General features: G+C 32.4%; 2 protein-coding genes across 2 annotated transcripts; one reads left to right on the forward strand and one right to left on the reverse strand.

The window, feature by feature from the left end:
• Positions 1 to 4,577: 4,577 nt before the first annotated feature.
• Positions 4,578 to 8,389, forward strand: LOC140803890 (transcription factor bHLH95-like). The gene is made up of 4 exons (XM_073159736.1): positions 4,578 to 4,966; positions 6,654 to 7,070; positions 7,487 to 7,570; positions 8,201 to 8,389. The coding sequence occupies exons 1-4, from the start codon at positions 4,628 to 4,630 to the stop codon at positions 8,387 to 8,389; spliced, it is 1,029 nt and encodes a 342-aa protein (XP_073015837.1). The 5' UTR covers positions 4,578 to 4,627.
• A 1,589-nt stretch (positions 8,390 to 9,978) lies between these two features.
• LOC140811224 (PI-PLC X domain-containing protein At5g67130-like) lies at positions 9,979 to 13,422 on the reverse strand. The gene is made up of 9 exons (XM_073169094.1): positions 13,238 to 13,422; positions 13,074 to 13,152; positions 12,818 to 12,940; positions 12,538 to 12,675; positions 11,475 to 11,573; positions 11,008 to 11,311; positions 10,693 to 10,916; positions 10,497 to 10,583; positions 9,979 to 10,392 (listed from the first exon to the last, which is right to left on the reverse strand). Coding segments are annotated over exons 1-9 (1,212 nt in total). The 5' UTR covers positions 13,240 to 13,422; the 3' UTR covers positions 9,979 to 10,236.
• Between the last annotated feature and the right edge of the window lie 239 nt (positions 13,423 to 13,661).

The raw sequence follows: 13,661 nt of genomic DNA on the forward strand, positions 1-13,661 counted from the left end.
GAGTGTGCTAGGTGTTTCAATTAGGCAAGATATAAGTTCGAAGTTGAAATGGGTTTGTATAAGGTGTTGTATAAATCAAAGTCTTCTAGTGTATCATTTCCAATAGGAAGAAGGGGTGACGTAGAAGTTGTTAATATCCGAACATCCTTAAACTAATTCGTGTCTATTTATTTATTGCATTTATTTATCGTTTCCACTGTTTTTAAATATGCATTATTGAAGCATTTTATGCGTTATTCAAATACCATAATATTGCATTCCAAGCGTTTGAATTTTGATAGAATGCTTTAACCAAAATATTTTTACTCATCTAACTTGCATATATTTTAAATGCTTTACGAGATGTTTAATCGATTTATACGGATGATTATTTTGAGTGTCTTCCGCTTGGTTTGAGAACTAAACTTGATTTAATTCACCGGTGTTCAATATTTCAAGAACCGAGCTATTGTAGCTCAACGATGATCCCCCTAATCGATCCAGTCAAATTTTGTCAGGAGCAATAGTTTTTCTATGAAAGAGCTATTGAAAGACAATACTCGAGTTGTATTGTTTAAATGTCATTATCAATAGTTATGATTTTAGTAAATAAATATGTGTTGGAACTTTTCAAGTTCGCAATCTTGATTTTGATGTTAACAAAACTTGTTATTTTATGTTACTAATAATCCACCTTAGTGTGTAGAAGCTATGATCAGTCACGAGCTGTTTATATCGCAAACTGAAGACTCAACTGATCGCACAAACTGAATTAGTCTAACTGTTACGTCAATTGAGCAGTCCAACAGCTGATTGTCCAGTTGATAGGTGGTTCAGCAGGAGAACCTCAAAAGCCTGGCCAGCCGAAGGAGCGTTCAACTGATGAAAAAACCCAGCAGATCAGTATAACTGAACGAAAGTGAAAACAGTTCCACTGATGAGTCAACCGATTTCACCAGCCCAACTGAAGATCAGTTCAATTGACTAGTTCGAAGCATCAGTCAGAATCTTTCAGTTGTAGATCAAGACAAACTCTTTCTAGTGGATTCCGGCTATACACAAAGGTACAAATTAATTGTCCAGTCAAAGGAAAATAATGGACGTTGCATCAGAACATTAAATACAAACGTTTCAGAAGGGCAGTCTAAAAGTCGAGACACAAAGTCCAATAAACAAATTCAAAACATAACAGATACAATAAATGAGTCTCACTGTATGATCTAAATTCGCGCCTATAAAATGGAAGATGAAGATCAGTGAAGACAGAGAGAGAAAGCTACAATGCAAATATCAGAGAGAGTGTAGTAAAAGAAAGGGCACGCTTGCTCATCAGCTTTCAAGAAACAATCACCCCAGATCCATAAAAGACATATCAGCTTAGTTTAGAAGCTTATCTCCTTCAGTGTGTGAGAACATCCTTGTTCAGTTCTCACACACAAACACTCTCACCACCACTCAAATATAGTCTTGCACAAAGACGTTAAACTTGTGTATGTAGTCTTTGACACATAGACGTTAAAGAAGTGTTGGCTGGAAGATGCTGCCTTCAGTCGTAGCTAGGAGTTCAGTTTAGGCGGTAGTGTAAGTCCTAGCTGAGTAGGTTTGTACACGTAGTTGTATAATTCAAAGTCTTCTAGTGGATCTTACCCATGGAGGTAGAAGGGGTGACGTAGGAGCATTTGAAGTCTCCGAACATCCATAAACACATCTTGTGTATTTAACTAGTTAACTGCTGTTTTCAAACTGTTTGGATCAGTTAGAGTATCCGTCAGTTCAGTTGTCACCATAACTGAACTGATGAATGCAAAAATTAATCTACCTTTTTTCAGTTATTCAGTTTACATGAGTTAAATTTTTTTCTAATATAACAGTCTTCTTCACGAAAGATTACTTCGAGTTTCTTCCGCTTGGTTTTAAACCAAACTCGATTTAATTTATCGGTGTTAAAATTCTTAGAACACGACCTATTGCAACTCATTGGAGAATATAGTATTCGAAATGCCTTCAAAAACACTAGCACACTCGGTCATTCAATATGTGTTCGTAACATGTATATATTTGCCACAATAGAATAATCACAAAAACAACAAATAAATGTTTCATGTTAATTAGGTTCAAAAGTAGAATGATTTACCCGACATTGTTAATAATTCACAATCTACAATGTAAAACATTTTACGAAATATATCTTTATACAGTAAAACCTCAATAAATCATAAATCAATAAATTAATAATATCTAAAATAATATTTTTTCTTGGTCTCGACTTGGGCCAATGTGTTAAATTAATAATTTTAATAAATTAATAAGATAATAATTATTTGAAAGTTCCTTCTATAAAAATATGGTACCCTCAATATCACAAATTAAAATTTTCTAAAATTACAAACATAAATAAGAAAATTAAGTAACATATAATTCTATGGTTGTTTTTCCATGAAATTAACTATATTGATATTTTTGTTAACACGTGAAAATTATCTTATTAGTCAATACAAAATTATGAAAAACAATGAATATCACTTATTTATTTTTAAAATATATATGTACGGTGAATTGATTTGTGTATTAATTAAAAGAATATGATACATATATCGGTGAAAAACAATGACATTTTATGTAACTAATTCATGTTTCTTGAATCAAAAAATACTTTTTAAAATAATAAATTATTAATTTATCGATTAATCAATACCTCTCTAAATTAATAAAAGTTCATGGTCCTAACATTATTGATTTATACAGGTTCTGGTGTAATACATTTTGGAATGCAAGAAATAAAATGTTATGTGCAATTCAAAAAAAAATTGAGTTCAATCTTAAAATTTAAAATGGAATCGTTATAGTCCAAGCATTGCACATCAAGAAATCAAACAAAATGACAAAATTCAAATAGTAGGTCTCTTGTGAGACAGTCTCACGAATCTTTATCTGTGATACGGGTCAACCCTACCGATATTCACAATAAAAAGTAATACTCTTAGCATACAAAGTAATACTTTTTCATGGATGGACCAAATAAAATATCCGTCTCACAAAATACGATATGTGAAACCGTCTCACACAAGTTTTTGTCAAATTCAAAAGCCAATAAGTTGTAAGTTATGGAAACAAATCATGCGTATATACATACAAATAAATCTCTTGTATTTATACTAAAACATTACACACCAAAAAAGTAACAAAAAAGAGATAAATATTCCTTATACACAGACTCGTGAGAGCATTCACGTTTTACATAAAAAGAGGCAATAAAAATAATCGTGACTTCAAATCATTACAAAGATTGCCAACAGTAAAAAAAAAATGTGTCGGCCGAGATAATAACATATATTCTTCTCGTCTCGAATATATTAGATTGCTTGTTTTTCATACATGTTAAAGAAAATTGTTGGAAAATCAAAATTTACAAACAAACTTCCTATTTTATCATTGTTTAATTCTTTCAAAAATTAGTTTGCATGTCTTTCCAACACTTAGTTAATACTAGTAAAAGATGAACACGCATTGCATGTGTTATTATTATTTTTAATTTGATCAATTAATAATAAAAAATTAACATGAAATTATTTTTAATTTAGAAGAATTATTTAATTTGAAAGAGATGTTTTGTTTATATTTTTTTCTATGTAAAATGTGGAGTGACTTGAAGAGGTTTTTAGTAGAGTAAGAAAGGTAATTATAGAATTCACTATTTGATGTCCTCTAAGACTGTTACTCTAAGAATTTCACAATTAATAAAAAGAGTATAGAAGTATAGATTCTTATAATAATGAGAAAACAAGAATAAGACTATTTAATATAACAAATATACATATATATATATATATATATATATATATATATATATATATATATATATATATATATATAATATTTCTAAAAAAGGGATTTATTGAAGTGTGGTCCCTCGAAAAGTGATGAGGTCATCTCTATAAATATGCTTTAGCTAACGCTTTGTTTTGAAGCACTTTGCCATAAATGTTATGATTATATTTTGTTTCTATCTACAATTCAAATTTTATTAAACTTCTAATTTTTATATATCATTAAATAATATGGTTAATAATCATGTCTAAATTAAAAAATCAAATATTTATTTTGCACACAACATTAATTTTGAGAATTCATAGACAGACCAATTTAATTCCTCGAGAGTACTGTATATTTTTTCACATGTAAACATTTTACTCTTTTAATAAATACAATTTTTTTTACTCGATATTATGTATTAGAAAATCAGAATTTGATTCACAAAGTTTTAAAACATAACTAAACTTTATGCATAAATTCATATATTTTATATTTATATAAAAATATGATTTAATTCATTCCTCCAATAATTTATTTGATTTGAATTCTAAAATTTTAATTTTCATCTCCGATACAAAAATATTCACTCCATCACTCATTAAATTAACTTTTAAGGTTTGTGAAACCTAGTACCTTTGGCTTGCTATTGTTTTTGTCACCTCTCTATCTATCTTACACACACATATATACATACATATATGTGTATATATATATGCTTGCATTCTTCTCCTTCCCGCCTCCGTTTCCACCGATGCACGAACAAACAATATCCTAGCTTTAACCATAAACTTCTGGTCTATATATACATACACATATACATACATATTTCTTGGTCATGTTAGCCATGGCGGAATTGCTCGGCCATGAGGATAACTTTGTGTGGGGAAACCAATCATGGTCATTCCCAAATTTAGGAGACTTTAATGGAGAAAACAATGGGAAAAAGTTGGTGGACATCACCAACAACACAGATGGGCAGAAACCGACCGCCAAGGAGGAGGTAGCTCCGCCGGCCTCCAAGGGAAAAAAGAGGAGCGCTGCTGCATGTAAAGGCGGTGCCGTCGGAGGAGAACCTGATCATGAGTTGCATATATGGACTGAAAGAGAGAGGAGGAAGAAGATGAGGAACATGTTTGGAAATCTTCATGCTTTGCTTCCTCATCTTCCTCCCAAGGTAATAATTCTTTCTTCTTTTTATAATGTTTTTTATAAAAATTTCTAAAAAAAGAAATCTTTGGGATTACAATTTAATCAATTTCTTTTGGGACACATGAATGAAGTTTGTTCAAGCTAGCTAGCTCTAGGGCACACATCTCAGCTTTCTTGATTTTTTTGCCCCTTTCGGTTAATGAGTACAAGGTTTAGGTTATTTCTTGAAAAGGTACCTTTCTTACATCCCAATATTTATTTCCATGAATTCCCTCAATTTTTTTTTTCATTACATGGCTTTTATCGTATATAAACGCGATCGCACGTGAATTTAAAAATTTATTACAACATAATAAGTATGATATAGAATGCGACAAATATTTGATATGAAAAAAATGACGCAAGATTGAAACGTAAATTTCATGGATCTATTTTCGTGAGACAAATCCGCTCGATTCAACTTAAAACGAAGAGTATTATTTTTAGCATAAAAAATAATATATTTCCATGAATCGATGGGTAGGATAAATGCATTACAAAATTGACCCGACAGACCATCTCACGTTAGTTTTATGAATTTCAAGAAATAAACATTAAATAGAAGGATTAGATGGACATATATATGTGTGTGTGAATATATGTGTATGTATACATGCACACATTTCAAGGAGAAAGACAAATTAATGAGGAAGATGTTTTTGAGTTTAACTTTCTTCTTTCGTATGATGATTGGTCTAGGGAGTCTGACTAAAATTGAGTACATTTCTGAAGAATCTTCTGATTTAAATGTTAAAAGTACACATAGGATTTGTGTCAAAATCAAAGGAAGCAACTTTAGACAGAGTTGGTGTTCTCTATTTTTGCAAGTAAGACACAATAAATGTCATGACCGTCCTTTTTTTCTTTTTCCCTTCTTAAACAATAAATGCCACTCTTAGTTCTTCTTATCCATCCCCAACTTTTCAACTTTTGATATATATATATATATATATTATCTAAAAACATAAATTTATTCCAAAAACTATTAAAATCACCTAAAATTTTGAATTCTCTCCTATAATTAAGTGTTACATATCCATCATGCACCTGCCACACTTTATGGATATCTATCGCATATAATTATTAATGTATTCGGGATTTAGATCTCTTACATTTGATGTTTTTGTATTTTTAAATGACATAGAAAATATATTTAAAAATAGAAAAATTTATTGTAGGTTTAAAAAATACTAACAATAAATTTATATATATGTTCATTTAACTTGAAGTTTAAAAAATAAAGTTTGAACTATTTTTAAGTATAAAACATATATGTTTTTTTAACTTGAAGTTTTAAAAATTAAATCCGTACCGCTAACAAAAAATTTATATGTTTATGCATTTGAAGTTTAAAAAAACATAGAAAATATATTTAAAAATAAAAAATATATTGTAGGTCAAAAAAATACTAACCATATATTTATATGTTCATTTAAATTGAAGTTTAAAAAATAAATTTTGAACTATTTTTAGTTATCAAACATATATATTTTTTTAATTTGAAGTTTAAAAAATTATTGAATACAAGAAAGGAGGTAAATACAAAAATCTCAAATATTTTTTTCATGTATAAACTACATTAATTAGTTGATTAATCTTCGAAGAAAGGGTAAGCATTTATGAATTTATTGAGTGATCATATATATATATATATTTATATATTATGCATGCAGGCGGACAAATCCACCATAGTTGATGAAGCAGTAAACTACATAAAGAATATGCAGCAAACTCTAGAGAAACTCGAGAAACAGAAGCTCGAAAGGCTTCATGGATCCAAAACTACCCAAAAAAAGCCCGCTGTTCGATCAAGAGAAGCATTCTTAGCTGATCAACCATCAACAAAAATGATTAACCCGAGGAACCTGTCAATGTTTTCGGGTCCACCCGTCTTCAAGACATGGACTTCTCCGAACGTGACCCTGAACATCTGTGGAGGAGACGCACAAATCAGCGTCTGCGGGCAGAGAAAGCCCGGCTTGCTGACTGTCATTTGCTATGTGATGGAGAAGTATAGGTTGGAAGTGGTTTCTGCTCAAGTTTCTGCGGATGGCAATAGGTGCATGTACACCTTTCATACTCGGGTAAGTGTACCTTTTGATCCATCGACTTAATTGTGACTTTAAATGCATTTGGTTCTTGTTTAACAAAATATCTCAACATTTTTTGAATTTTAGCCAAAAATATCTTATACCAACAGAGATATCATTTCAACTCATTAATCCATAATCTACTTACGTCTTTTCAATATGAGATTGTGGTTCTTATCATTAAAAACTAGCGGTAAATGGACCGTAACAGTTTTGGTCCTAAAGAATATGAACGAAAATTTATTTCACTTAAATATTTACTCACTTTTGAGGGAAAATCGAACACGTGCACAACGCGTGCTCTCCTTAGTTGTATATATTTTCTATGATGAACTAAAACCGAGATTAAATAAAATTTTCTTTTAATTTCAAGAAATTTGTTTTGACATATGTAATATATAGTTTCTTGTTTATAGGTAAATGGAATTCATGGGCAATTCCAGGATGCATTTCCAGTGGAAGAAATATATAAGCAAGCAGCAGCAGAAATAATATATTCGGTGGCTTAATTAATTAATGCTTTTTCCATTTTGATTATATGTAGTTATCATTTTATCTTGTCAAGACCGGACATTAGTCAGTTGCATGCGCTTGTAGGTGCATGCCAATTGGTTGAGATTTGGGGTATTTTTTTACTATTGAGGGTATTTTATGATTTAATCGATAGATTTCAAATATATTTATTTTCTTGCAATTTTCAAAACTTTTGCTTATTCGTAAACAAAATTAATTGAAGTATAGATTTTAATTTTATAAAATTCGAGAACACCCGAATTTTTTTTTTTATGGATTCTGGCATTAATTAGCTACCTGTGTTTAGAGCATGTTACATTATGTGTGAAAACTATGTTTCTATGAGTTACTGAGACGTTATTCTTACGCTGCGTTTGGTTGGGGGATAAGGTGGGTTTATGAGTTTTTAACCGACCTAATCTCATGTTTGATAGGATTTTTATTTAACCAAGTCAATCTCTCCTATAAATGATTATGTTATATTAACTGGGATAAAATAATCACTCCCCACTTCCTAGAATTATTTATTTTACTCTTAATCCATCCTATTTTTTTTTCAATTTTACCCTTCTTCTAAATCCAAAATCACCACCACTTCCCTCCACCGACCACTCCAGCCGCCGGCCGACCCGCCGGCCATCGCCCGCCGCCGACCGCCACCTCCGACAGCCGCCTCCGCCTCCGCTGCCGACCACTCCCTCCTCCTGCCGGCCGACCGCCTCACCCCCGGCAATCACACCGCCTGCCGACCACCACCGCCGCAAAAGTGGAAGAGTAATTTTGTCAATTCATCAAAAGATTATTAATCATCTCATTCTTAACAATCATAACAAACATAATATTATTTTATCATTATCTACTTCAATCATTCTTTTTATCATTTCTCTCTTAATCATTTCATAATTTTATCTTCCAACTAAACAGCCTTAGAGTATTAATTACTTTAGTTGGTTAATTATTTGTGTTTAGCATATGCTGCAGGGAAAGTTAAAATTTTACTCTTATAAGTTGGTCTGATTTGAGTATTAGTCATGTAACTTATCAAAATTTTGTTTTAAAGCAATAATTTGGATTTTTTTGCCTTAAACCATTAAATCCATCGAAAATAATTTATTTGGCACTTATTTTTTTCCTACGTGATACATGTGACAGAATTAAGCCCATATTACTCAAATTAAAATTCATCTCATTAAAAAAAGCAAAAAGATATTCAATACATCAAAATGGTGTGAAAAATTTTTGTCGTTTTCTATTATTTTGTTTACGTATATTTAATGTGTGTTATATAAACTTTATTCTTATCACATGTGTCATGTAGGAGAGTTTTAGTGCCAAATAAACAATATCCGATAGATTTAGTGGTTTCGGACAAAAAAAAAGACAAAAAAAGAAAATTCAAGTTATTAGATGAAAATCAAAATTTGACAAATTAAAAGATTAAAATCCAAAACATATCAAGACTAAAATTGCAATCTTTCTTGTTGCATATTGTGTGAATACTACGTCTTTATGACTTAGTTATCGGGTGCGAACTTTAGGGTATTATCTAAAGTTGTATCTAACGGTTTTTATTCATTATTACATGTGAGTTCTATAAAAAAAAATAACGAAACCCACAAATAAGACTAAATGTGGATTGCCTCCAATAGGTTTACAAGTTGGTGGACTAAATGAACGTTTGTCAATGGTCATGAGTGCGATTCTTTACTAACACCTTCTCAGGCGAGCATGTTGCTCAGTGCGGTTTATATAGTTAGTGTGGTTTATAGATTATTGTGTTATCCCGAAAAATTAACATAGCCCATACTGAAAGATAACGGCTAACGACGTAATAATAATAAATAAATGTTGATTGTTACATGTTAGAGTAAAACATCAAGGATAGTAAGTTACGAATTATATAATTATAAGAAAAAAGTAAGTTCTGCATGATCTCATATTCCACACCCAGCAGTATCCGAAGATATTTCACCACATGGATAAAATTAAAACTCACCGCATACAATTTGAGATCATGCCCTTCATTACTTGGAAGTTGCGAATCTTGTGCACACTAGTTGTGCAGGAAACAGTTCTAGAAATAAAGGGCACGCATGGATTCGTTCATACAATTGCTTCGCAACTTCCAAGTAATTCATCCCAAAGATGGGGTCGGGAAAAGCGAGTTGGGGGTTTAACAAAAAATTTGAAATCTGATGTAATTAGAGATTAAAAAAAAATAGAATGACGTGATTAATATATTATTTGATGTAAATAATTGGATGTGATTAAAAAGGGTATTTATCCACGTCTTTAAAATAATTAAACATGGAACAAGGAACGAAATATTCCTATCGTAGAACAATTGGATTGAAAGACATATAATCATCCAAATCTACCTCCAGAAACGGGTTCACAAACTTACAGGAATCAAGAATTGGCCATAAATGAAGAATATGCAAGCCTGGTCACAACCACCAAAAAAGAAAAATAACAAAAAAAAAATTATATTTTTAATTTCTGTTTGCAAACTCGTGCCTTAAAACTCTTATATTAACAATTCAATAGTTCGTTTTGTCAGTTGATGTCACACCTACTATAGTAACATATTCCAAAAATATATTCTCTGCGTGATAAGATGCCATGTCACACCAATTTTCATTGATGTTGGTGTTCACATGGATAAAATTGATGTAAGAAGTAGAATGCACATCCATTTCAATTGGAAGGGTCTCCTATCGATTTTCCCGAAACTGGTCTCGGTTTTCGCTGCTGCACCCGGAGCGATGCTCGGTTGAGGTGGTTCACATACTCCGAAAGTCATGTTTTCCTACATTAGGATTATCGATCCACGATTGGTAACACAATGGCTCCGGGTTATAATAAGCTCGTGAAGTATGGTATAATACAGAAAGCTGCAATAGAAATGCAAACCTTGCAAGATGATATACTTTTGCAGCCACAAACTAGTTGACCATTAGCCATATCTACGGCTTCAGACACTCCTCCTCCATCACTTCTCTGCAAGGTTTACATAGTAAATATTGTCGTGTACTTGAAATGTGGTACTTGGCGGTCACAACAAGTTTATTCGAGTTAAAGTTTGATAAAAATTAAATATATGTTTTACCTTATAAAAATCAACTGCGATAAAATTAGGCCACCTTCTGCCATCTGCTTGTTCGCATGTGTTCATCATGCTAATCAATGGGGCTGAGTTGTGTTTGCACGCGGTTGCCACGTCAGGGTTGTCTGGAAAGTAGTTCATTAGGACAAGGGACCTTGACGTTAGATTCATTGCCTGTGATTCTGCACGATTAGGACATGATCCAGCTACCATTCCACCTTTGCCATCTGCAAGTTTTTTGAATTCCAAGGAGAGATCTTCGAATATTTTGCTTGGCAAAATCAATTTGGGATAGATATTTGAGAATAAGAGGCTTACATTGATTTTCTACAACGTATCTCCATTCATAAGCAATGCCTTCTGTAGATTCCTTGGAAGATTTAGAAGTGAAGACTACCAAACGTTGATTCTGTCTCACCATATCATCAACTTTCGGCCAATCCTGACCATTTGTTGGCATTCGGGATACAGGAAACCAATACTTACTTAAGCCAGAGGCATTAAATACATTCGTCAGGCCCTTGGGAGATGTAACATAATCTTCAATTATTATGGTGACTATTTCAGAAGGATTTGAATCGAGAAACAACTGGACCTCTTTCAAAACATTTATAGCAGGTTGCTGGGATGTATTATCAATAGATTAGAATGACATGAATCAAGAATATAATGTCTATTGATAGTACACTTGATGTTGCATCTAAAAAAATGGAATGATGTGGTTCATGATGAACGACCCAATAGTGAAGTGATATCTAGTAATCTAACATAGATCGTATACTTACGAAAGCAGTGTAGTTGTAGCACCTTCCCCCGAATGAGTGGCATAACCAGACATCATTTTCAAAATCATACATATCGAGCATCAACCCTCTAACTCCATTCTGCATTTCATTTGTCCAAAGAAAGTTTTGTATTATGTAACTAGTATAGTAATATTGCATTGGAAAAAAGAAACATCATCTCGTTCAGAGGTTTCAATAATGTTTGACTATTTATAGGTTGTCTTGAATAAGTAGAGCTCATGTTAACACCAGTGCAGGAAAATTGTAACATGAGAAAAACATTTAAATACTGGAAACAAGTCATGAACTCAGGGCACGCTAAGATATTATAAATGCAGTCTTCCAATTCCTAAATGTTTTCGTTTGGACATGGACTACAACCTGGTGAGGATTTATCAACAGTTTTCACCATCTTTTGCATAGTCAGCTCATCCTAGATAATGGCTTAATTTTCAATTCATAGAACTAACACATGTTAAGGAAGAACTCTCCATGTTGATTACAAGACAAGCATGTTTTAAAATTTCATAATAGGAGAGTATTTAATTGATACATTTTATGCCCAAAAAAGGTAGGAAATATTTCACATTTCAGCAATTTTATTACCTCAGTGATAGCTACCTCTGATCTATATTATAAACTATATTCGATGTTACCATGGTGATCCAATCAGGTCATAGTCTTAAAGCTATTAAAAAATCCTGAATATCTGACATTTCTTTTCGTAAACGCGAAGTTACTACTTGCTAGTGTTCACCTACCCCTGCATTTTAAAACAAGGAAGTGTAATAAGCATGGAGAGTTTTCAACATGACCATTAAAAAACATTTGAAAGATGCCCAGACAGTCAATAATGCTATACAAATAGTTTGAAACTGTAAACCCACCATGCTCATTCAATCTACAAAATTCATGGATAAAATGACACTGCCACAATGTTATACGAGATATTTCTAATCTATAACCCCTTCCTAAAAATCTGGCAACAGCACATGCTAGCAAGATACAAATACCAGAAGAATATTCCGAGACACGGGGAGGTTCAAAAAAGCAAACGTTTTACATGGAGCTGATTAGTTATGGAGTCCTGCTGATTTTGCGGAGATAAAATGACACTCCCAGTCGCAGATCTCGCTCCCAATCTAGCGAATGAATTGTGCGTGGTTAGCCACGTGTACCGATTAAACGGTAAGTTTTTCACCTGAAAAATTGATCGCATCAAAACCAATCACTGCACAGCTTAAAACAAGTTAAGGGAAAAACAGTTACTTAATCAAACACTTCCAATCTCCAAAGTACCAAACACAGACACGCATTGGATTGTAAACGGATATCAACTGTACCTTCGAGAGAGGATCGATAGGCTGAATTCGCGTGCACCGCGGCCTGACATTGCCATTTGCCAGGCAAGTCTCGCAATGCAGCCCTGAGTCGCAATTTTTGTTCTCGACGCACGTTTGTCCTTGCTGTAACCGTTCACAAAAACAATAAAATCGTATCTGACGGTAAAAAAATCAGATCCACAAGATGTGATTCTGCAATTTTTGCTGTTTTCCTTCCTTTTTGCTATGAATCGGAAAGAAAAAGCACAAAAAATACCTTATTAGCTGCTGAATAGCCGAAGAACAACGTCGCCGAGAGGAACAGAATCCGTACACAGAAATTCATAAATCCGAACCTGAGTAAAAATATGAAGAATCATTCGTAAGCATGTATATAGAACTGGAACATAAGCATGATCTAAACAGGAAAAATGCATTTACATTTATGCGTAAATCGATCGAACTTGTGCGCCAAGGATGCAACCGATTTCTTTCACGAAAACAAAAAGTGAAAACGGAAAATGTTGTGTGACTTTTTGCAGTTTCAGTAAAAGGGGAGGAGAAAGAGATTTCAGATACACTGAAAATGAGTCGTCTATTTATACTAACTGCTGAGGCTCGCGCTCGATGCCCACCAGCCATATGTTAGGCATGGCTTACAAATTAGATTATATATTTGTTTTCAAGATCATTCATGCACTTTATTTTTTAAAAAAATTAAAAATATATACGTGTTACGTGCTCGTATAATATTTTTTAATAATTCATTTAATTTATATTTTTATAATTCATTTTTATGAAATGAGAATCATGGATTAACGCAATAATTTGTAAATCAAATTAACTATGTAAATTGCACTGAACA

The sequence above is a fragment of the Primulina eburnea genome, chromosome 1 (assembly GCF_022965805.1).
Source record: "Primulina eburnea isolate SZY01 chromosome 1, ASM2296580v1, whole genome shotgun sequence".
NCBI classification, from domain to species: Eukaryota; Viridiplantae; Streptophyta; class Magnoliopsida; order Lamiales; family Gesneriaceae; genus Primulina; species Primulina eburnea.

Excerpts from the sequence above, each read along its gene's own strand:
- LOC140803890 (XM_073159736.1), top strand. The coding sequence starts at position 4,628 with ATGTTAGCCATGGCGGAATTGCTCGGCCATGAGGATAACTTTGTGTGG. Across the intron at positions 7,071-7,486 it reads CCTTTCATACTCGGGTAAGT|GTAAATGGAATTCATGGGCA; the intron begins GTACCTTTTGAT and ends TCTTGTTTATAG. Across the intron at positions 7,571-8,200 it reads CAGCAGAAATAATATATTCG|CCGCCGGCCGACCCGCCGGC; the intron begins GTGGCTTAATTA and ends CGACCACTCCAG.
- LOC140811224 (XM_073169094.1), bottom strand. Across the intron at positions 10,917-11,007 it reads ATACGTTGTAGAAAATCAAT|ATGGCAAAGGTGGAATGGTA; the intron begins GTAAGCCTCTTA and ends AAAAACTTGCAG. Across the intron at positions 10,393-10,496 it reads AAAGTATATCATCTTGCAAG|GAAAACATGACTTTCGGAGT; the intron begins GTTTGCATTTCT and ends ATCCTAATGTAG.